Source organism: Hyaena hyaena, unplaced genomic scaffold (assembly GCF_003009895.1).
Source record: "Hyaena hyaena isolate Hyena2069 unplaced genomic scaffold, ASM300989v1 scaffold_738, whole genome shotgun sequence".
Taxonomy (NCBI): Eukaryota; Metazoa; Chordata; class Mammalia; order Carnivora; family Hyaenidae; genus Hyaena; species Hyaena hyaena.
This window is the reverse complement of record NW_024081374.1, coordinates 187,366-211,104: the sequence shown is the minus strand read 5'-3', so window position 1 is coordinate 211,104 and position 23,739 is coordinate 187,366. Positions and strand designations below refer to the sequence as shown.

Sequence of the window (23,739 nt, the reverse complement as noted above, 5' to 3'; positions counted from 1 at the left end):
CAAGCCTTATTCGTCTTGGCTGGGTAAAATTGAAAGCTTATGTGATCCTTTTCTCAATACAGCTTGATATATTACTGCTTAATATTTTCTTAGAAAAAAATTATGTCTAAGAGCTATTCCTATGAATCATGATCAAAATACAATATGAACAAAAGATACCCAAGAAATGAATTGCAATTACCAAATACAGTCCTAGCTGGAACTGATTCCTTGTTTATCCAGAATGAAACTTGAGAAAGAATCACTGTCATAATACATGGGATATACGTCTGAATCATAAAGTAACCCATCTTCCGTCTGAGGTGGAAGTAAACTGTCATAACAATATATTCACCTACAAATAAAACATGAGGAAAATGTATTATCGGTTATGCCGGCAATTAGTCAATGACTTCATAATCATATTTCAGACTAAAAATAGTATTTTAGACAAAGAATTATCTGTTGTGCATAGCAAGCAAACTGAGAAATATATAGCTCCTAACTAAGGGGACAATGACACTGAACATCATTACACAGACACTTTTGTTCTATATGGTGATTAAGCAATTTAATAGATTAAGCTAAAACTTTTTTAAAATTCTTGCAGTGCTTTCCATTTTAAAGGTCCAGTACTACAAAACCAATTACCATTCGATTTCAGCATATTTTCTAAGAGCAAAATTTAGACCTAACTTTTATGGAAAATCGGTAGAAAAAAAATGAAAACACGCATATTTGAAAATATAAAGCTTAATTTTAGAAAGAATTGAAATACACAGATATACATTATATATATGTACATGTTTTAGGAGAGGCTGCCTTACTGCCTTAGTTTTCAGAAAGAGTTATATTTCTAATTGTTACACATATAAAGAAAAATACCAAGAGAAATGTATAACACAGAGCCATAGTTAACATCCCTGAGTTCAAGTATATTTTATGAGCTTTTAGACAAGCTAATAAGGCAAACAAACTGTAAGATTTCTAGTGGCTGTTGATAAGTACTTTTAATATTACATCTGAAAGCAACATATTAAGAAGATTTCTTAGGAAGTTCTCAGACTCTGAAGCCCAGGATTCAGAACACTCAAATCCCAGAATCTGTTTTCAATCCCACTTGCAGACTCGAGAATGAATGCCAAGAAACACATTGACTTTAATCATTAAACATCTCACCCGTAATGGACTTGATAGTTTCACTTGATACAGTTTGCCCAATCAAGTCATATTGGACTAAGCTGGAAGACTCCTTTGGAACTTCCACTGATTTCTCAGGACCTTTTGTCCAGGTATAAATCATCTCACTCTTCGGATATGCATCTGAATGAGAGCCCAGAATGTGATTAAAGTTAGTGGTCCTTTTCCATCAGCACTGATGGTCAACAGTTAAGAATATTACACATGTTCAAGAAAGATGGAATAAAAGTAAAGAAAAATCATGATTTACTGAAACATGCAAAAGATTTAGAAAACTGTAGAGATTTAAATAAACAGTCTTGCAACTCAGCCTATTTGTTGTTTTTATGTCGAGATTTAGAGGAGAGACTAAAACTAAGTCAACTTAAATGTTATATACGCATCAATGCACTGGGATGTGTTTCCATACTAATAGGATAAACAGTTGAAAAGCAGAAGTAATACCCCTCCCCCAAAAGTACTTCTTTCCATTCTAACTCACTTCCAGGGTCTGACCAACACTGACTTCTTCCATCTTAAGGCGATTCTGCCAATTAGAAATGTACCAGATGCTGCCTATAATAATACAAGAACAAAACCAAAAACAGAGCCTACTGTTGGGAGAGCTCTCCAGGGGTCACCTCTTCCACAAGGCCTCTGGGCAATCCCCATGCTGTCTGCGAACAATTCTGCAGTGACAATTGGCTCTGCTGTTCATGAAGCTCTTCAGGGAATATAATTACACGACCAGTCCCACTACCTTTAAACTCTTACAATCAGGACATTTTCCCTTCCATCTTCAACAAATCCCTCCCAGAGGCAATTTAAGCCCATTTTCTCTTATTTGGTGTTCAGTGGAAATGGAAACAAACTGCCTGCTTACCAGTCTACCCACAACAGATAGCTTGGCTCACACACAAATAAATTCAAAAGAACCAAGATAAATTTGTTCTCTCCACAAACCTTCGAAAAGAGACTAGAGCACAGTAGGACCTCAGTAAATTTTAACTCTGCAAAAGAGTTGATACCTAGGGAGATTATTTTTACAAACTGGCTTCTCAAAACAAACTATGAGGCTTGTGTTGTCACTTAGCAGTATAGAGTCCTGTGTCAACATTTCTCTCCCAAAGTATATTCATGCTTCATCGTACATTTAAAAGGCCCCAAATGCCATGTTCCTGCCCATGACATTTTAAATCGGGTGTCCCTCTCTTGCTTATCCTAATTTGGTAGAATAACCTTTCTCTTAATGATTCAATACTTGAGGCAAGAAGTGGGGGCGTAGGCAAAATGGGTGAAAGCAATCAAAAAAAATGTCTCTCTTTTTAATTCCCAACCCGTAAAACCAACTTCCAAGGAGTGATTTCTTTAGTACAAACCCTGACTGGTGCCAACTATGTTCAAGTCACTCCAAACGGTGCTTCTCTATGGAAGCAGAGGTGAGTGGGTGGGTGGGAAAGAACTTCCCATAGATAAGAATGATCTGGAGGGGAATTTAAATTATAGTACAAATGGATTTAAATTCTGCCTCCAGTGAGATTGCCCTTTCTATGTATCTTTTTAATCTTCTCTCATTCATTAAGTCACTGCTCAGGGAGCAAATGACTATCTAGTTTTAACTGCTCACTGAATACTATGATTACTAGGGGTTCTCAGAGAATGGTGAAGGCCAGTTCTTATTAAGCTAAGCAGTGAGCAGTGGTAAGAGCAGGCAACAATTTCACAACCAGAGCACTTAGGATCCCAAGCAATAATAAAAGCCAGCACCTATTTCTGGTAGATTCTAAGTGAATCAAATATTTGAAGTAGACATTAGAAGAGGCAATCTCATTTTTCCACCATCTCAGTAGAGGGAGCTTGGGGGAAGGAATTCCATATTCTTTTCTACCCATTCATTTCTCCTTCTTGCCTTCACCTCCACAAAATGCAAATCATCTATTTCATAGCTTCTCCTTTGGTATCATCCTTGTCTAAGCCACTGCCATCTTTGATGGTACTAAAGCAATAATCTCCCACTCTTCTCTGCTTCTGTTCTAGTCTCCCTACAATCCATTCTCCATAGAAAAGCTGACATGAAATTGTAAAATGTCAAACAAAGAATGCCGAGTCCCCTAGGAAAATCTTCCAAAGGCTTTCTATAGCATTTACAATAGAATCTAATCCTTAATGTGGTCTATAGGATGCTATATTATCTGGCTCTGTCCACATAACGGACCATACCTCTTACGATGCTTTCATCATGCTTCAACCACTTTGATACTAACAGTGCTGCTGATATTATTCTAACCTTGTCATTTCAAGACCTGAAACCTTTCTGACCTTTTTTCAAATCTGCCATAAAGAATTCTGCTTATAACAGAAGATGTTAAATTACTCCCTCCCCCCTAAAAATCTGTTATACTTTCTTTGTAACACCACCAACACATGGGGTTCAGAGGTCTTTAATTTCACCACTGACCACCAATCTATTATTTATGAGTCAGTCTACCTAGGCTATCTGTACAAATAGATTTTTGATTTTTGGAAAAGGGGTTGGTTTTACTTTATTATTTAAATATATTAGATAAAATATAGTCTTTTAAAAGTCAAATCTTGGACAGTTGTTGTCATGAACAATGATTAATGGATTATGGGAAATTCTGCACATATATAAATACCAGCTTGCATTAGATAATAATGAATTCTAACAATACTTTTATTGTAACTTACAACTTCCAAATTTCAAAGGGCATGCATGACCATCCATGGGGAAATCCACCAATCTCATGGGACACTCCGCACTTATGGTGAGTCTATGATGGAAAAATGTGATTAAAATTAACTCTCACTTTAAAAATGAATTTTTAGACACCTAAAACGAGAAGGATGAAAAGAAGGAAGGACAGAAGAGCAGAGAGAGAGAAGGAAGAAAGAATGAAAAAAAGCATAAAAAGGAAAGAAAGAAAAAGAAAAAAATGACTACCTCATTGTGTATAAAATAGTGCCATTTCTCATAATTCTAAAAAGCTTGTTTGGAGCTGTCATATTATGTGAAACAGATTTCTTTCCATTCCTGAAGAAAGTGTCAGGTGTCCATACTTTTGTTACCATCATATTGTTCAATCTCAAAATTTCAATGGGGCCATCATATTTTAGTCTTTTGTCAATCCACGTCTGTCTGAAGAACACATCCATTGTGTATTCCTAGGGAAATTAGTTTGTGACATTCAAATCACAGATGACTACACATAAATATGCATTAAATTCTAGCCTCCATCTTACTCATAAAAGAAAAAAAACCTACCCAAATAAAAACTAAATTAATAGGAGCAGAAATGTTCTTAAATCAACGGAGCTAAAAGATTCTCAGCAATTAAAGCATATTATGTCCATCCTGATACCTTAATCTTCTATTTCACCAGGTAAATAAATTACCATACACATGAATCATTCAAGACTAATTACTATAATTTAATAAAACTGCCAGCACCAAGCGATTACAGCTGTGCTTTAGACCAGGTAGCAAAATTAGTAAAAGTGTAACCAATATCATCGTATAATTAACCATAAAATTGTAAGCATCTCTAAGACAAAGTGAAATATGTAAAAAGCAATTTTATATTCACAAAATTTATTAAAATCAGCCTAGGAGTCTAGGGTCAAGGAAAAAATGGTAACGTAGGGCCTCTGACCTTTAAATTACATATATTTAATATGAGAGAGCACCGCTGAATGGATGAATTCATCCTGACCAGTGTTTGGTGTTCTAACCTCTTGAAGCCTGAGAGAGAGAAGGATCAGGGCGGGGGCAGGTTGTGAGCCGGTGGGCCAACACACAGTACTAAATGGAGTTAGGATTGCAATATAGTTTCATACAGAAACTAATTACACTCTCCAATTCTCTCCACTTCAATAATTTTCTAAGGAAAGAAATCACTACATAAAAGGCCGTGCAACTAAGACAAGTACTAGCAAGGCTTTTTTTCTTTGTTGAGAATAATTCCACCACCAAAAAATACTCAAATATTAGAGCTGAAATGTAAATTCAATGTCTTATCCTTATAAACTTTTAAGTCTGATTAGGCGGTTCTTTGACTTTCTAGCTGTGTGCGATTAGCAACAAAATACATATTATTTGCCCTCATCTGCATGTTTTCTTCAGACCACAAAAAGTACATTAAATTTCCCAAATACCTACCATTTCAACATCAGAAACAGGTCCAAAGCTGGTGACATATATGTCAGTTTTTACTTCTGTAACAGGACCTAGTAGGTATGAAGTAAATAGGAGTGAAAAAAAAATAACAATTTTACAAGGCAAGTAGGATAATTAAAGAGTAAATACAGATATATCATGTTTTTACTGGCATCTTAAATATTTAGTGAGATAATGCATCTCTGCAAAAAAAAAAAAAAAGTAGACAAAAGAACAACAGAACCAGAAAGTAGTGTTTATTTACAGGCAAAAAAAATTATTTAGGGTAACATTGTTCCTTAAAATAATACATCACCTCTGGGCACTGCTATGAAAGGCAGTTCAGGAAACAAAAACTCTTTGCCTTTGTAATTTTTTTATAGCCCATCATCTGACTGGCCCTAAGTAAAGAAGGAAGCTGTTAAAAAAGGGAACTTAGCCACAAGAGTGAGGAGAAAAAGCATAATGGCCGTCTTTGGAGAGCTGAGGATTCTGCTTAAATGACTTAAGCACAAAAATGATTCATGTCACCTTTAACAGTAGGCAGACCATCCACTGGTAACTGAGATCTAAGACAAACTCTCCTACAAGTCAGACCTGCTCACCTCTTGCCACCTACTAGCTGTTTGATCTCGGGCAGGCTACTGAACCTCTCAAAAGCAGCAATCACACATGTCAAGCAAGACCACAGATAGGGATCAAATGAAATTGCTCATAAGAGACCCTGAACACAGTGACTCTCTTGTGAGAGTATTTATTAAGTAGTAGTTTCTCTTGGCTTCTGATAATGGCCACTACCGAGATTCTTTCCTAGGTGTAAATAAGATTGGTTCGGAAATAAATGCATGGGTGAGTTTGGCAGAAGGGAAAGGTGGGAGTCTCATGACAACGCGGCTGACACAGATTTTAGACAAAGGAAAGTTGCTACAATCTGGGGTGAGCATGGTGCTTAAAATTAGCAATGGTGGAATTTAAATTTGGCTCTTCTTAAATATACGATCTTAGTCAAATCATGAATCCTAGTAGGTAAAGGTTTTCAAGAGTATTAACTAAAATAATAAATGTAAATGACTTGTCCCAGTCTCTAGAACATAATGCACTCAACAATGGTAGTTATTATGATATATATATACACCTTTTTATTCCTAATAAAAATTTAAAAATTATTGTCCTCTTGAGCATCATTTCCTTAAATGATACTTTATTGTAGATAGGCCATTGTATGGCCAGAAGCTACATATTCCATACTGGAAAGAATAACATCGGCTATCAAGTTGCACTATTTCCTTTGGATACTGGTTGGACAATTAGATTTATGCAAAAAAAAAAAAAAGAAAGAAAAAGAAAAAGAGCAGTTGGGATAGCTTAATGCTGTAGGTCTAAAGTTATCCTCATGAAAAGGAATCAGAATATTTCTCCCTGTATAGGATGACAACTGAGCCACAGGGGGAAAAAATAGTTTGAAGGAGAATGGGAAATCCTTTCCTGAATAAGTATCTCAGGAGAAATAGGGGCACCTGGATGGCTCAATTGTTTGAGCTTCTGACTCCTGATTTTGGCTTAGGTCATGATCTCAGTTTGGTGAGTCTGGGCCCCACATCCAGCTCTGCGCTAACAGTACAGAGCCTCCTTGAGATTCTCCCTCTCTCTCTGCCCCTCCTCCCCCACTCACACTCTCTCTGTCTCTCTCAAAGTAAACTAATGAATTAAAAATTTTTTAATGTTTATTTATTTTTTGAGAGAGAAAGAGAGAGAGAGAGAGAGAGCACAAGTTGAGAAGGGGCAGAGAGAGAGGGAGACGCAGAATCTAAAGCAGGCTCTGAGCTTTCAGCACAGAGCCCAACGCAGGGCTCCAACCCACAAACTATGAGATCATAACCTGAGTTGAAGAATAAATAAATACACTTTAAAAAAGAAAAATATATCCTTTTTAAGTATAGTGAAACAAAAGGTATAGATCAGATTGATCTATCATAAGCTTTTCATTTCTAAATAGATTAGTTTAAATTTTATTTTAGAGGGGCACCTGGGTGGCTCAGTTGGTTAAGTGTCTGACTTCGGCTCAGATCATAATCTCACAGTTCGTGGGTTTGAGCCCCGCATCAGGTTCTGTGCTGGTGGCTCAGAGCCTAGAGCCTATTTCAGATTCTGTGTCTCCCTCTCTCTCTGCCCCTCCCCCGCTCATGCTGTTTCTCTCTGTCTCAAAAATAAATAAAAACTATAAAAAAATTTTTAAAAATTAAAAATAAATAAATTTTATTTTAGAGACAGCATGAGCTAGGGAGAGAACAAGAGGGAGGGAATCCTAAGCAGGCTCCATGCTCACGCTGAGCATGACACAGGGTTCAATCCCACAGCCCTGGGATCATAACCTGAGCCAAAAAACCAAGTCAGACATTCAACCGACTGAGCCACCCAGGCATCCCAATGAGTTTTCATTTAAAAAATAATAACACCTTTGGAAAGCAGAGAAAACAAGTGTGAGACATTAATGGAATTTTTATTTGAATGAGCAATTGTAAACAACAACAAAAACATGGTTGTAATAAGCTCATTAAGCCAAAATGTTCCAGAAGTTTCAACTCAAAGTGGTTCAAGATTAGGACAAATCATTCTGCTAGTTTCTTACGAACTGCTAAAGAATTAAAAGTATTAAGTCATTGCATGTCAGAGCACAGGAGATAAGTTACTCAGAACAATTAAGGTTGCATATGTCCCGACAACTAGAATGTTTGTTTGACAAGATTCTTGATCAATTAGGAGTTACTTCAAAGATCAATTTAGGGCAGTGTTTTTTCAAATTTGAATTGGATCAGAATCACCTGGAAGGTTGGTTAGAGCACAGAATACTCGGCCCCACCCTAGACTTGCTGATTGACCTAAAGTGGAGCCTGGTAATTTGTATTTCTAACAAGTTCCTAGGTGATGCTGTTCACTTTATTCTAGTTTACAGACAATGCTCATCTCATTTCTCGAATGGTATTTAGCAAACTATGTCCTGTAAAATATTAAGACAGTAAGTGTTCTATGGAAGTGAAGGAAGCGTAGGAGAGGAATTAGGCCAATGATATTTTTACTTACAAATCTATTTTAAAGCATATGGGATTATACTAATTCTTGTAGTTATAAAGATTCCATGATAATAATGAGTATTTTATTTTTAAAATTTTTTTTTAAATTTTTTAATGTTTTATTTATTTCTAGGAGAGAGAGAGAGAGAGAGACAGTGTGAGCAGGGGAGGGTCAGAGAGAGAGGGAGTCACAGACTGAAAGAGGCTCCAGGCTCTGAGCTGGCAGTCAGCACAGAGCCTGACGCGGGGCTCGAACCCACAAACCGCGAGATCATGACCTAAAGGAAAGTTGGACGCTTAACCGACTAAGCCACCCAGGCGCCCCTATTTTTTAAATATTTTTAATGCTTATTTTGTTTTTGAGAGAGAGAGAGAAAGAGTGTGTGAATGGGGGAGGGGCAGAGAGAAAGGGAGACACAGAATCGGAAGCAGGATCCAGGCTCTGAGCTGTCAGCACAGAACCCTACGTGGGGCTTGAACTCATGAACCACAAGATCATGACTAGAGCTGAAGTTGGACACTTAACCAATTCTTACATAATTCTTTCTTAATGATTCTTGAAAAAATGTTTGCCTTCAGAATTACAATCCTAATATTGTTGAGTTAGTTTGTGGCATTATTCAGTGTTTGCTTTATATGATCATATAGGCTTTTGAGACAAAGCAAGATTCTAAAATATATGATTGGTAAAGAGATGTCATTTGGACACTCATTCAATAAACATCTACAGAGTGAGCACCTGGTGTGTTCCAGGTTCCATACTAGGCCCTGGTGCTTCAGTGGGAAACAAGACTCAAGAGCTTCCTGCCTCAGGGAGTTAACATGCTATTAGAGGAGCCTGAGTATAAGTAATAAGGAAATAAATTAAATGGGAGAATCTTGTCATTTTTAAGAGATACAAAGCAGGCTGGTAATTGAGTAAGAGACTGGGAAAGCCTAGATTCTGTAGCCCTTCTTTGAAGCAGTAACTTTTCTGAGACCTGGAGGGTAATCATGAGGCAGGTATTGGAGGAACTGAGAGAATTGCATCCCAAGCATAAAGAACTTCAGGGAAGAAAGCCCAGAGGCAGGAGAGACCTTAGTGTGTTCAGGGACTAGAAAAAAGGCCAGTGAGACTGGGGCCAAGCAGATAAGGAATAAAATGATAAGAAATGAAAGCCATGTAAACAGAATGAAAACCAGTCAGTGGACAGAGACCTCCTCCTGAGCTCATATGTTAAGGTGGCATCTTTTAAGCAACATATTTATACTACACATTATGGCAGCAGTTGTTAAAGCTACGTGGAACAGAACTATTAGAGATCCCAGTGACAGATAGGCAACACATAAAGAGGTTGTAATGGGCTGAATTATGCCCTTTTCAAATTCATATGTTAAAGCCCTAACCTAACCCCCAGTACCTTAGAATGTGACGGGATTTGGAGTTAGGGTATTTAAAAAAAGGAACTAGGTTAAAACAAGGTCACTAAAATAGGCTTTAATCCAATGTGACTGGTGCCCTTCTAAGAAGAGATTAGGACACAGAAACAAACAGAAGAAAGGCCATTTGAATGAAGACAGAAAAGATAGCCATCCACAAGCAAAGGGGAGGAGACTTAGAAGAAACCAATCCTCTGCTGACATCTTGAACTTGCTGCTGTTTAAGTCACCCCGTCTGTGATATTTTGTTATGGCAGCCCAAACAAAAGAATACAGAAATACAAAAGAAACAATTTTACCCTGTTCTTTCCCAAAGTTTTCTCCCTCTGATATTCAATACAGCTATGCCTTAGGCTGTGAGGAAGTTTGATTTTTATCCCTTAATCATTGGAAGGCCATCAAGAGTTTGAAGTTAGGAAATTATGTGATCTGAATTATATTTTTTATAAAATCACTCTGGCAGTTTTACGGACAGTAAATTATAGGGAGGCAAGGGTAGAAGAAGTGTTCTTATAAGAGGCTACTGTATTAGCCTAGCTGAGAAATGATGGTGGTCTACACTATGTACTTAGTTTCTGAACTGTGTTTTTGCAGCTTTTTCTATGCCTTTGCTCTTATTAGAGCTTGTTTGAATCTGTCTTTCTCCCCTTAACAGCAAAGATGAAATCTTAATGCTCTTTGAAGTTCCCAACTAGCATAATGCGTTGCACATACTAGGTGGTCAATAACTATTGTTTATGTTCTTAATATCACCCCACTGGTGATTCAATAACTTTCCAAAAAGAAAAATTCCTTGGATTCATGTGTTACACAAGTTAAGCTAAAAATATTTCCTGATTAAAGCCGAAACTGTGTCTTATTTATATTTGTATCCTTTCCCAGAACTAATCTCCGGCCTTAAATGTAATAGGTTTCCAATAAATCAGTTTTCTGTGAATAACGGTCTCTATGTAATTAAGAGCAATTCTAAGAGACGCTTCCTCTAACACTACTGTTTAGGATGTTCAAATCAACCTTACTAAGAGCATAATTACATAGATACCAGATAATTTTGAGCTTGGAAGGCCTTCTTATAATGTTACATGCATTTGTGTAACGTCAAAGACATATTTTATTTTAAAAATCCAACTTCTCTGATAATAAGGAAGTGATTTTTAATTCCCAAAGTGTAGTTGGCATTTTGTAAGGCAAACAAAGTGATCTTCAATTGTCTCTGAAAGAAAGAACCAAGACTACTAAGACCAAATCCAAAGGAATATTCCCATCGTATTAATGAATCTTAATTGGGTGCAAAGTAGGAAGACAATTAATAATATATCAGATAATTTTCTACTATTAACTTTACTTCAGCTATATAGACGTGGTCAAAGGATATAACGATTTAATTTCTTCTCCAATAACAGTGTCCAATTTGCTGTCACACCAGGAAAATGACCTAACGTACTTTGCTAATTATGGAAATAGTTAATCCTTGTTCACATTTTGTTCCCAGCTATGCATTTGAGGACATATTTCTGGTTTTTCAGCCACTTAAATTCATGCATCCAGCTACGTCTTACAAAACACTGCTGATGTATTTCCAAAAATCAAGAGATTTAACGTACTCAAGGGGTACAATAACAAGGAATCTTGAGTGATATATTTAAAGAAATCTGTAATTTAGTTTGTCATCAAAAAATACAGAAATGCTAACCTTCCTGCCTCATAAACAGAGAAAAGATATCCATTGATATTATAGAGAAAACAGAAAGCTATAGAGTTTTACTTAGATGACATTAAAGATTAGTGCTTCCTATGTCCTATGACCCTTCTATCAATCCAGGTCACCATTTTAAATAATTAAAGTAAATACACAAATAAGAGGAGCTTTAAAAAAAAAAAAACAATGAAATCAGGGCCAAAGAAGAAAATGCATTTCACAGAAGGAAAATCCTTGTAGGCAATAAAGGTTTGAAAAGATGTTCAACCATATTAGAAATCAGAAAATTCTAATTATTTCACAATCAAAGACCATCTCAAGTATGGTTGAAGGGTTTGTGGATCCTGAATCTCATATTCATTGTAAATGAGATTTTGAATTTGTAAAACTGCCACAGAAAACAGTTTGGCATTATCTCATCAAGCTGAACTCCCACTTACACTAAGATCCAGAAAAATTCATTCCTGGATGTATATGCAAAAGAAACTTTTGCACATTTACAGCAGGAAATTTGGGCCAGAATATTCACAGCAACACAATCTTGGAAACAAGCAAAATGCCTACTGCCAACAGAGAAGATGAATAAACTAGTTCCTTTGAAGTGGGAATATCACACAGCAGTCAAGTGAATGATCTATAGCAATATCCAACAGTAAGAATGAACCTTAGCATACACAATAAGTGAGAAAAAAACCAACCAAACACTAATATATAGCATGTTCAAATCCAATACATTTTTTAATTTAAAATTTAAAAAATTGAGCTAAAATGTTATTCAAAGAAAACCTAGGAAATAATTTAAAAAGGACTTTGAATGGTGGTTACTTCAGGTAGGGCAGACAGGGAGAAAAGATAAAGGAGACCACATAGCAGAATGAAAGTTGTCAAGGTTGTACAGTTTAATGATTGAACTGGTATGTTGACTATATTACAGTGAATGAATGAATAGATGGCTGAGTAGTTAAAAAGAAGGCTATGTGTGGATCAATAATGGGTGTACTTGGTGAACCAAGTATTTTTAATCCAGAATCCTATTCCGTGCACAAGAGGCTTTTAAGAACAAATACAATAAAAAGGCCTAGCCACTAATATAATGCAAGTTGATGAATTTTTCACCTGAAAGAAAACTAACAACCCAGTGAAATATTACCTAAATATCCATAAAGTTACTAATAGCCTATATCTAGAGTTTACAGCGCCTATTTTGGGAAACACCAAAGGCATGTTGCATATCCTTGCCCGAAAGTAAATGCACATATATGATAGATATCAGCAGTACATCTCTTTTGCTAAACTGAGAGAAGAAAAAAGTACATTTGTGTTGTGGGTTCTATGGTCTCTTGTCTTTCAGTTATTCCTTTCCTCCACTGTAATAATTAGAGTATCTCCTACTAGAAGATTCCAGTAGTACACAAATGTATTTTGATATTTCTCTTCTTAAAAGAAGGCAACCTTCCCTCTTTCTCTTGCTTTTCACATTATGAACTTCGGGGAAGAAATCCATACACACTGCCTTTCATTCTCCCTTTTCTATTCACTCTTTCATCTGTTGTAAACTGGCTTTCATGCCCAGGTACACTAAAATCCCTCTTGTCAATATCATTCATTTCTATGACACAGTTCCCAGAGATTTTACAAAATACTTTAATTTTTCCCATTCTTAAAGAGGCTCTCTTAAGGCATTTGGGTGGCTCAGTTGGTTAAACAACCGACTTAGGCTCAGGTCATGATCTCACAGCTTGAGATGGAGCCCTGCGTTGGACTCTGTGTTGAGAGCTCAGAGCCTGGAGCCTGCTTCGAATTCTGTGTCTCCCTCTCTACCCTCCTCCGCTTGAGCTCTGTCTCTCTCTTTCTCAAAAATGAATAAACATTAAAAACTTAAAAAGAAGTAAGGAAATTGGGGTGCCTGGGTGGCTTAGTCGGTTGAGCGTCCGACTTTCGCTTAGGTCGTGATCTCGCGGTTCGTGGGTTCGAGCCCCGCGTCGGGCTCTGTGCTGACTGCCAGCTCAGAGCCTGGAGCCTGTTTCAGTCTGTGACTCCCTCTCTCTCTGGCCCTCCCCTGCTCATGCTGTCTCTCTCTCTCTCTCCTAGAAATAAATAAAACATTAAAAAAAAAAGAAATAAGGAAATAGGCTCTCTTGATCCTACTTCTCCTTCCATTTACCACCCCATTTCTCCACTCACCCGTACAATAATTTAATACAAATGTCTAGAGACTCCTCCCATTCTCTCAATGACTCCCCACCAGACCTTCACACCCATCACACCACCCAAGCTTCTCCTGTCAAAATCACTGAAGATGTAGATACTGCTAAATGTAGTGATCAATTTTTTGTTCTTGTCTTTCTTAATCTATCAGGAACATTAGGAAGTAAATGATCAACCCCACCTCTTCTTTTTGTTTTATTATTTTAAAAACTTTTTTATTGTTTATTTATTTTGGGAGAGAGAGAGTGTGAGTGGAGGAGTGTCAGAGAGAGAGGGAGACACAGAATCCGAAGCAGGCTCCAGGCTCTGAGTTGTCAGTGCGGAGCATGACATGGGGCTCAAACCCACGAACTGCGAGATCATGACCTGAGTTGAAGTCAGTCATATAACTGACTGAGCCACCGAGGCGGCCTTCTTTCTTTAAAAAATTTTTTAATGTTTATTCATTTTTGAGAGAAAGAGAGACACAGAGAGAGAGTGCTCTGTTTTTTTTTAAAGTGTATTTATTTATTTTGAGAGAAGAGAGAGAGAGAGAGAGGGATAGGCAGAGAAAGGGGGAGATACAGAATCTCAAGCAGACTCATCACCATCAGCAAAGACAGCTGGACCTCATGAACTGTGAGATCGTGACCTGAGCGGAAACCAAGAGTCTGAGGCTTAACCGACTGAGCCACCCAGGCGCCTCCTACCTCCTATTCTAAACAAATATCTATATCTATATCCATCTATATAGTTATAGTTATAGTTATAGTTATATTTTTTTAATTTAACATCCAGTATGCATACTCTGAGATTTTCCTCCTACCTCAAAGGCCATTAAGTCTTCCCAAGACAAAGATTCCTCTTCTCTCCCACCTCCTAACACTGGAGCCTTCACAGTTCTATAATTGTACCTCTTTTCTAACATCCTTAATCTCTTGATGATCCCTTTAGTCTTACAGAGTTAAATACCATATATAAAGATCATCCCTGCTTTTCAGACTTACCTCCACTTAATGTCCAATAGGCATCTCAAATTTAATGTATCCACAGACAAATCATTCACCCAGACCACTAATCAGCTTCTGTCACAGTGCTGGCAACCTATTTCTCCAGGTGTTTAAGTCAGAAACTTTGGAGTCAGACTTGACCCCTTCCTTTTCCTCACACCCCACATTCTAGCTGTCATTAGTGGACTAGAGCTTTGAAATATAGTCAGAAACCCATCATTTCTTCCAACTTTACAAGCTTCACTGGCCACCAACTTGGTCAAAATGTCCACGATCTCTCGCCTAGTTAACTGCAAAAACCTCTCTGCCTTTGCTCTTGACCCTGAGTGCCTGCTGTCAATACAAAAACCAAGGTGGGCGTTTGAAAATTAGGCAGTTCATGTTTTGCCCCTGTTGGAACCTCTCTAATCACTTTTGATATGACTCACAGTAAAAGCCAAGTCCTTACCAGCTTGCAAAGCTTTACACAACCTTATCTTTGTATCATACCAACCCCTTCTTACTCATTAGTGCTGTTAAACTTTACTGCAGTGACACTGATTTCCATGCTTAGCATTTTGGCACACAGAGTTCCTTCTTATCCAAATGTGGCTTATGTTTTTACCTATACTTAGGATCATTGTTCAAATATCACCTTCTCAGGCGCTGAGGTGGCTCAGTCGGTTAAGTGGCTGACTCTCGGTTTCAGCTCAGGTCATTATCTCATGGCTCTACTCTCCAAAGTAGAGTCCCACATTGGACTCTACACTGACAGCATGGAGCCTGCTAGGGATTCTTCCCCCCCACCCCCTTTTCTTGCTCTCTCTCTCACTCTCTTTCAATCTCTCTCAAAATACATAAATAAACTTAAAAAAAATATCACCATCTCAATGAAGTCTTCCCTACTAATTTAGTTAAAACTGCAACTGCTCCCTGCCTTTATTACTCCATAGCAGTTACCGACTTCTGACACTTTATATTTTATTTATTTCTGTTGCTCATTCTCTGTCTCTTTCACTAAAGCATCAGCTCATGAAGGTAGGGAACTGCCTGTCTTTTGTTCACTAATGCATTCCCAGTGCCATCCTAGAATGGTGTCTGGCATATATTATATGATTAGTAAGTAGTTGGTGAAAAGTGAATGAAAGACTATCTCAGGACTATGCCTAGGTGGCTCAGTTGGTTAAGTGTCTGACTTCAGCTCAGGTCATGATCTCGCGGTTTGTGGGTTCGAGCCCTGCATCGGGTTCTGTGCTGGCAGCTCAGAGTCTGGAGCTCGCTTCTGATTCTGTGTCTCCCTCTCTCTCTGCCCCACCCCGTTCATGCTGTGTCTCTCTCTGTCTCAAAAATAAATTAAAACTATAAAAACTTTTTTTAAAAAAAGAAAGAAATATCTCCACGTGGCCAGCCTTATCTTACTTATCTTACTTATATCTTTTCAGAAAGGCTTCGCATCCCTCCTTCCTAAGAAATTCCACTCTCTTGACTTCTAGAAATTCATACTCTCCTAGTGCTCACCTACATATCAGCCTGCTCTTTTACATCCTTCCCTGGCAGTTCGATGTTTTCTGCCCTTCCTCAATTGTTAATGTTCCTTGGGGTCTGGTTCTGGGCTCTTTGTACCTTCATACTCTGCCCTAGACATCTATTTCTCAGTGTTCTATGCTGGTGACTTTCTTGTATATCTCCAAACAAAACTCTTGTCTGATATCAAAGAAGTACAACCACTGGGATTCCATTTATGTATCCTAAACTTAACATATTCACACATGATTTCTTGATTCCACCCCCATCTCTCTTCTTCCTCCCGACCTCCCTAATTTATTTTTTTTTTTATATTTTTATTTATTTCTATGTGAGAGAGATAGAGACAGCATGAGCAGGGGAGGGTCAGAGAGAGAGGGAGTCACAGACTGAAACAGGCTCCAGGCTCTGAGCTGGCAGTCAGCACAGAGCCCGACACGGGGCTCGAACCCACGAACCACTCACTCGATCATGACCTGAGCCAAGTCGGACGCTTAACCGACTAAGCCACCTAGGCACCCCGTGACATCCCTAATTTAAATAACACCATCTTTTGCCCATTTTCTCAAAATAAAAATCCAGGGATCATTTTTTTACTTCCCCCTTTCCTTTACCACCCCTATGAAATCTAGCACAGTTATTAGTTAAATCATACCTCCAAAATATATCTTAATAGTTTCCACCTAAGTCCATTTTACGACATCTACTGCCTCATTCCATGCCACCACTAATTTAAGAGAAACTCCCACACACACACACACCCGCCACAGAAAACAAAAACAAAAACAAACAAATAGGGGCGTCTGGGTGGCTCACTCTGTTGGGTGGCCGACTTCAGCTCAGGTCATGATCTCAAGGTTCACGGGTTCGAGCCCCGTGTCGGGCTCTGTGCTGACAGCTCAGAGCCTGGAGACTGTTTCGGATTCTGTGTCTCCCTCTCTCTCTGACCCTCCCTTCTCATGCTGTCTCTCTCTCTCAGAAACAAATAAAACGTTAAAAAATTAAAAAACAAACAAATAAACAAAAACCTTCTTCATTGGTCTCTTTGCTTCCAATATTGCCCAACCTCTGTATCTTTCTTTTTATTACACAACAGCCAGAGGGATCACGCTGCAAAGTCACACCAAGTCATTCTCTCCACCTAAAAACCTCCAGTGGCCTCCAAGTTCACTGAAGAAGGATCTAAACTCTTTTACAAAAGGCCTTGCCTGATCTGACCTATGCTTATCATCACAAGCCAGAACTGTGAGAATCTTCCTCTTGCTTTCTTCCTACCTTCACAAAACTCCCTTTATTGGACTCCCTTCGTGGCGGGAATCAAACTAAATTATTATCTACCTTTGGATCCTTACACATGCCTTTTTTCTTCTATCTTAGAACAACTTTTGCATACCTTTTCCGTATCTGTCACCTTGAGGTCTCAGCTTAAGAGACTTTCTTGACCACTGTATCTGAAATAGACCCTTTATCCAATTTAGTCTCTATCTTTGCATACTATTGGATTGCCCCATAGCAAGATATTTAATTATTTTGTTGTTTGTTTGTTATTTTTGTCTCTCTACACTGCTTAGCTATATAGTTCACAAGGGCCCGTGTCTCTTTCAGAATTATATCTTTATAAGCTCACATTGTTGTTGATACGTAGTGGTCTCAATATGTATTGGTCCAACAAATGAATGCATAAATGGGTGTGACGAATCAAAAGAGAATGAAGCTTTATTTTTCTGTCATCCTGTGAATTTTATGTGTTCTTTTTGTCTATATACTTTTAAAAATATATTCTCTGTTAATTCAATTAGTGAAGCTAGCACAAGGTTAGTGTACTAATTAAATTTTTAGGTAAGGATATAGATCATTTGAAAACATTGCAAGAATATTTTTATTTCTGTGGTAAGGATGTTCCAAATATACCAAAGTGTATATACTTCTCCATATTTGCTTTTCCATTTTAAAATGTTATTAAAGCCTTAGAATAAAAGTTCTCATTTCACTCCTTTGGGGGAATGTAGTTTTGTTTACTTTAATGCCCTAATTAGAAACCAGATGATATGTTAATGAAAATTCCACTCTTGGTAAACGGAGGATGTTTTTAAAAACCCTTAGAAGGGGCGCCTGGGTGGCTCAGTCAGTTAAACATCCATCCGACTTCGGCTCAGGTCATGATCTCACGGTTCGTGGGTTCGAGCCCCGCATCGGACTCTGTGCTAACTGCCAGATCAGAGCCTGGAGACTGTTTAGGATTCTGTATCTCCCTCTCTCTCTGCCCCTCCCCTACTCACCCTGTCTCTCTCTTTCTCTCTCTCAGAAATAAATAAAAACATTTTTTAAAAAATAAAAATCCTTAGAAGCGGATGTTGCAACAGACCAACTGCCTGGTGTATTAGTGACCTTGTCTGTGAGTAGTTTTAGGATTCTTGAGCAATTCATTGGAACTATTCTCAGACACCCCTCTAACATAGGGATGATGCCCACCAAGCTTATCTCTGCTAATCGTATTAAGCTTTATATGCAAGACGGTTTGGGGGCACCCAGGAGCCTCAGTATGTTAAGTGTCGGACCCTTGATTTCCACTGGGGTCATGATCTCACATGAGTTCGATCCCCGTGTCTGGCTCTACAGTGACAGTGAGGAGCCTGTTCGGGATTCTTTATCTCCCTTTCTCTCAGCCTCTCCCTGACTCATGCTCTCTCTCTTTCTCTCTCAAAATAAATAAATAATTAAAAAAAAAAAAAAAGGATTCTGAACTGTAGAGGACTCCAGTAATGTGGAGCTCTACTATGTTGGTGAGCAACCTTGCAAACTGACCTAATGGTCTCTTCCCACTTCAGAGAGGTTGTGGAAGATGACCAAAGGCAATAGTCTTTAGCTGAAGTATTTATTATTCCAGACCATGTGCCTCAAAAGACTGAAATGCACAAAGATGTAATCCTTCAGTAAAACGGAAGTGGGCAAGGGCTGACTTCCTAAACTATCTGCTGGTGGTTAGTGCCTTAGCCATGCGTTTTTAAGACCCCGGATAACAGTGTGGCAAGTGGCTAAGAGCACGGGGAACTGATTTCCTAGTTCCTTTGTGGAGAGATTCACTTGTGCGCCGCTTCTGAGCAGGTGCAAGCTACTTCAGGATGACAGTAGACTGATTTGTCAGAGGCCAAAAGAACTATACCCCTTCAGAAGTCCCAGCCTGGCTTCTCTCACCATGCCTCCTTCCTTCTCTTCTCACCTTTGCCCCTTTTCTTCTCCAATGGGAGAACGTGGGAGACAAGGGAGAAGAGACCCTGGAGGGATGAAAAGAAGAGAACCATTTCAGTTCCTTTTACTTCCCTGTTGCAAGCTGTGCTGCTGAGTTAAAAATATGTAATTTAGTTTCCAAATCTATTCCAACCCCTGCCGGCCTACTGAGCAATCACAAACCATCCAATTTCAATTCAAATCTTTGCTTTTAGCTTTATTTTAAATGGAACACAGCTAAGTTGTATAAACAGATAGAAAGTAAATGCTCTACAAAGAGCAGAAGTAGGATTAAAGGAACCAGGAAGTAAATCTGTATTTAGAGCACACTGGTCAAAATCTGAATTGTTTTCATTTTATTTTTAAAATACCAAACTTGCCACAAAGTACTGAAATGTCAGAGAAGGGACCAAACTTGGAGCACATCCAAGAGTCTGTGCTAAGTATGAGTTTTCTTATTATTTTCAGCGATGCTCGTTTATAACATCCTATGAACAGAGTACACAGCTCCTGCAGGTAAGAATTACTAGCTCTCTGGCATATTTGGAATGCTGTGTATTTACCGAGAGTGACCCATTTCTAAAAAGATGAATCATATTTACCACAAATATTTATGAGCATAGCCCAAAAATTGTGTAATATAGTAAATTTTTAATGATTAATCAACTGCTAACTCTTGAAGTAACATGAGTTCCACCTCTTCCCATAAAGCTATAAAAGTATCTCCAGGTGGGTAATGCAGATCACCTGGAAGTGGCAAGGAAGATGACTAATAATGCCCTTGAGACATTTCAGCAATACCGCAGCTGGCCAAAATCCAGTATAGCTCACACACTGATTTCATTCATTTTATTATCTATATAATATTAGGGGAGAGGGTTGCTGGTTTAAAAAGGACGCATCCACAATGGTCACCTTCTTCTTTTTGAGTTAGACTTGCATTACAACCCACTGGGGAGATACTATTTTAACTTTTGCCATTTACTAGTAAAACCGTATCATTTCAGTTATACCTTTTCACTTTAATTTATGTGCAGGTACATCATTTCTCCAATAAATATTTAAACTCATGCGATGTGGTATTTCTGTTATTTTTTCCCCTTAAAGTTCCATGTTTAAAACCTTTATGGGCAATTAAATCCTCTTTTATTGATATACTGTAGTCTTCAATGGTATCACATCATCTGAAATATTCTCTACAAGTTGGGGGGGGGTATAAAGTGATCATTTCCCCGTCACTTGTGAAAGATCATGCACTGACAAGTGCAGATTCACTTCTGTAAGGAAGCTTCTTTTTGGATGCGCATGAAGGCAAACGCAGTGCCTAGCATCCTACTGCTGAGGCGATGTGAGAATGAGGAGAAGCTTTCATCCTTCTCACCCAAATTTGTCACTGTGAACACGCCAAAAACTCCGTTAATACCCTCCATGGTCCCCTATCACCTTCTCCATAAAATCCAGAGAAAAAGTTTGGGATCAGAAAGCCTGATCCCAGCCGACCATTAATATGCTATGTGTCTCTGTATAAATCACTTTCCATTTCTAATCTTCAGTGTCCTCATTTGTTAAATGAGGAGAACCAGACTAGTCAGACTCCAAAGAATTATCCAGCTCCGCTCTATCCAATTCTGTTTTGCTTCTGATAATTCTGTCAAACCTGAGGCAGTGTCTAATTCTGTCTTCCGCCCCAGGAACGTCCTGCTCCCGTTCACTGTGTCCATTCTCTTACCATCCCATCTCCGATACATTCTAGGGGGAAGCCTGAAGTCCCCTGTGCTGCTAATACCGCGTGATGCTCACCACACAGCATCTGGTATCGTCTCGGTCTTCATGGGTCTGTCTCGTAAATATACAGCCTGACCTGGGTTCACCTCCTGCCCGTGCCACTTACCAACTGAGAACTTGAACTGGTTACTTAACTTCCCAAGCCTAAATGTCTTCGTCTATAAAATGGGGAAAGTAACAGCTTACTCCTGGTAATGCCTATAAAATGCCTGGTGTATATGCCACTTCAGATAAATAAATACAGTATTAGTGGTCATTATTGTTACTCCTCCTCATCTGTGAAGATAGAGCCTATGTCTTGATCAACTCATTTCCCCGTAGATAACTAACTCAGGGTAGTCGGAAAGAAGAGGGACTTGGTGGTCAGGGCCGGAGCTTCACTTGGGGTGAAGTCACGGGTTCTCCCTGAACTGGACCCAGTGGATGTTTGAGGTGAAGAATTATATCTTCAGATTCTGTGAACACAGTGCCTCGCACAATGCTTGCCACATAAATTCTCATTATATAAGCAAATGGAATATGAATATGGAAAAAAGCAACAGTAGGGCTAATGGATGTGCCCTGATTAAAGCTATTATAAATACTTAAGGAAGAAATAGAGCTGAAACGCCTCTGACTCCAAAGCCTTGGGAGGGAAGTAAATGACACCCCCCCCCCACGAGTACAGCACAAATCCATCCCACTGTGGAAGAGAACAGGAGAGGACTGGGTTCTCTAGCAGAGCAGGCAGCTTCGTGCCCCAGATGCATGTCCTAGGTAGAACACGGTGGGGAGGCTTTGGCCAAGGGACAGATACCACGTAGGAGGACAGGGGAATTGGGATCAGTCGCCTCAAGTGCAACCCGCTCTGGGCAAAGTGGCCAGGTGCAGGGGAAGGCCATTCTCAGGGCTCAGCGCAGCTGGGCAGCCGAGCCCCAAGTTCCCATTTTTGCCTCTTTCTCTCCAACCTCCCCCACCCAGCAGTCAGGTCCCGGAAGGTAATTAGTGTGGGGGAGAGGCAGAGCCTCTGAGTCGGCAGGGAGATGGGAAAGTAAGGGTGGAGGCGGTCTTCTTGTCACAGGTCTCATCAAGGTGGGGGGAGGGGAGAGGGAGATTTTCCATTTTTGCACTCGAGGCATACCTAACGATATTCCCATAGACAGACAGACAGGCAGACCGAGAGAGGGACAGACAGGACACAGCTGAGCGTTTGAAATCGTTCATACCCCCAAATCCAGGACGCAGCCTGTTGTCATAACCATCGAGTAAGCTGTCCAGGATGCGGGTAAAATTTTCTGGGCATAATTTCTCCTCCTTTTGGTTTTGTCCTGGGGATTCGTTTAAACTGCAAAATAAAAAAAATTAAAATAATTAAAAAAATAAAAACGGCGGAAGGGGTTGTTTTAAGAATTGATCACGGAACAGGTGGAAACAGGTTTATCTTCTAGGGAAAGAGACTCTTGCCCCAAGCTGTAAGAGGCAGGTCTGAAGGGTGGGGGACAGAGAGATGGTCAGGAAAGGCGCATCCTGCGCACACGCACCCCCAAACCCACACTCTTCTCGCACCCGGTGCCCCCTCTGTTCTCCGCGTCTACGCGGTCACAGAAAAGCCCAGCTTCGGTTCCTGACCTTACAGCGGAGACAGGGGGGTCTGGCTTGCCCCGGGAGGGGTCGCGGCGGGCGGGGGCGCGGGGGGGGGCTGGAGCTCGCCACTTCTCCACCCTTGCCCCTCAGGACCCCGGAGAACTCACCAAGCCGCCAGGCACAGGAAGTGCAGGAGGGCGAAACTGACCCGGGAGGACGTGGCGATCGCGGGCACCTTCTTGGCAGAAACCATCTTTGCAACATGCCATACTTTAAGCCTGTTCACGTTTCCAGGCTCTCAAGATGCCCTGAGCAGGGTGCGAGGCGAGGGCAGAGGCTCTCGGCGGCGTGCGCACACTCGCGCTCACACTCGCCCGCGCTCACACTCGCCCGCGCTCAGCCAGCCCGAGCCGCGGTGGGCGCGTGTGTGCACGCGGGCCAGGGGGAGGCGGAACCTGCCTTTGCTCGCCCCCTCCTTTTCTCGCTGAGCTCTCAGTGTGTATGGAGAGCTATGTATACCGCTCAACACCCTTTCGTGCCCGCGCCGGGGAGCCTCCGAGGTTGACATGAGCGCGCTTGCACCGGGAGGCAGAGCAAGTTCTTTCCAACCTTTCACTCTGGATTTCCGCCCCCCCTCGCGTCCGCCACCCCCAGGCCTAAGTGGGTCCCCGCCCACAGCAGTGCTTAGCCTCCACTTTTCCCTCCTGCACCCCCCTTCCTTCCTGCTGGGATCTGAATTTCACCAATGAAGCTCTTCTCTCAGGTTGTTTGAGGACCTGTTTTGTACACATTTTCAAGGCGGGGGGGGGGAGAGCAGGGTGAGTGAGATGGCTGGGCATGGAGGTGGGAGACTGCTGAGGACAGGGGATCAAGTACCGACGGAAACAAACTTTGGGACTCCCCCTTCCGGTGCTGGCGCGGGGGGGGGGGGGGGGGGGGGGG

At 40.1% G+C, this 23,739-nt stretch overlaps 1 protein-coding gene across 1 annotated transcript in view; it reads right to left on the bottom strand.

Annotated features, from left to right (window-relative positions):
• Positions 1 to 22,541, bottom strand: part of GABRA4 (gamma-aminobutyric acid type A receptor subunit alpha4) — a 65,761-nt gene extending 43,220 nt beyond the window's left edge. The window contains exons 1-6 of the mRNA XM_039218181.1: positions 22,440 to 22,541; positions 5,336 to 5,403; positions 4,121 to 4,341; positions 3,868 to 3,950; positions 1,159 to 1,302; positions 182 to 334 (exon numbers count right to left, since the gene is read on the bottom strand). Of these exons, the coding sequence (XP_039074112.1) occupies positions 182 to 334; positions 1,159 to 1,302; positions 3,868 to 3,950; positions 4,121 to 4,341; positions 5,336 to 5,338 (604 nt within the window). The 5' untranslated portion in view covers positions 5,339 to 5,403; positions 22,440 to 22,541. The remainder of the gene's footprint in view (positions 1 to 181; positions 335 to 1,158; positions 1,303 to 3,867; positions 3,951 to 4,120; positions 4,342 to 5,335; positions 5,404 to 22,439) is intronic.
• Positions 22,542 to 23,739: the final 1,198 nt, after the last annotated feature.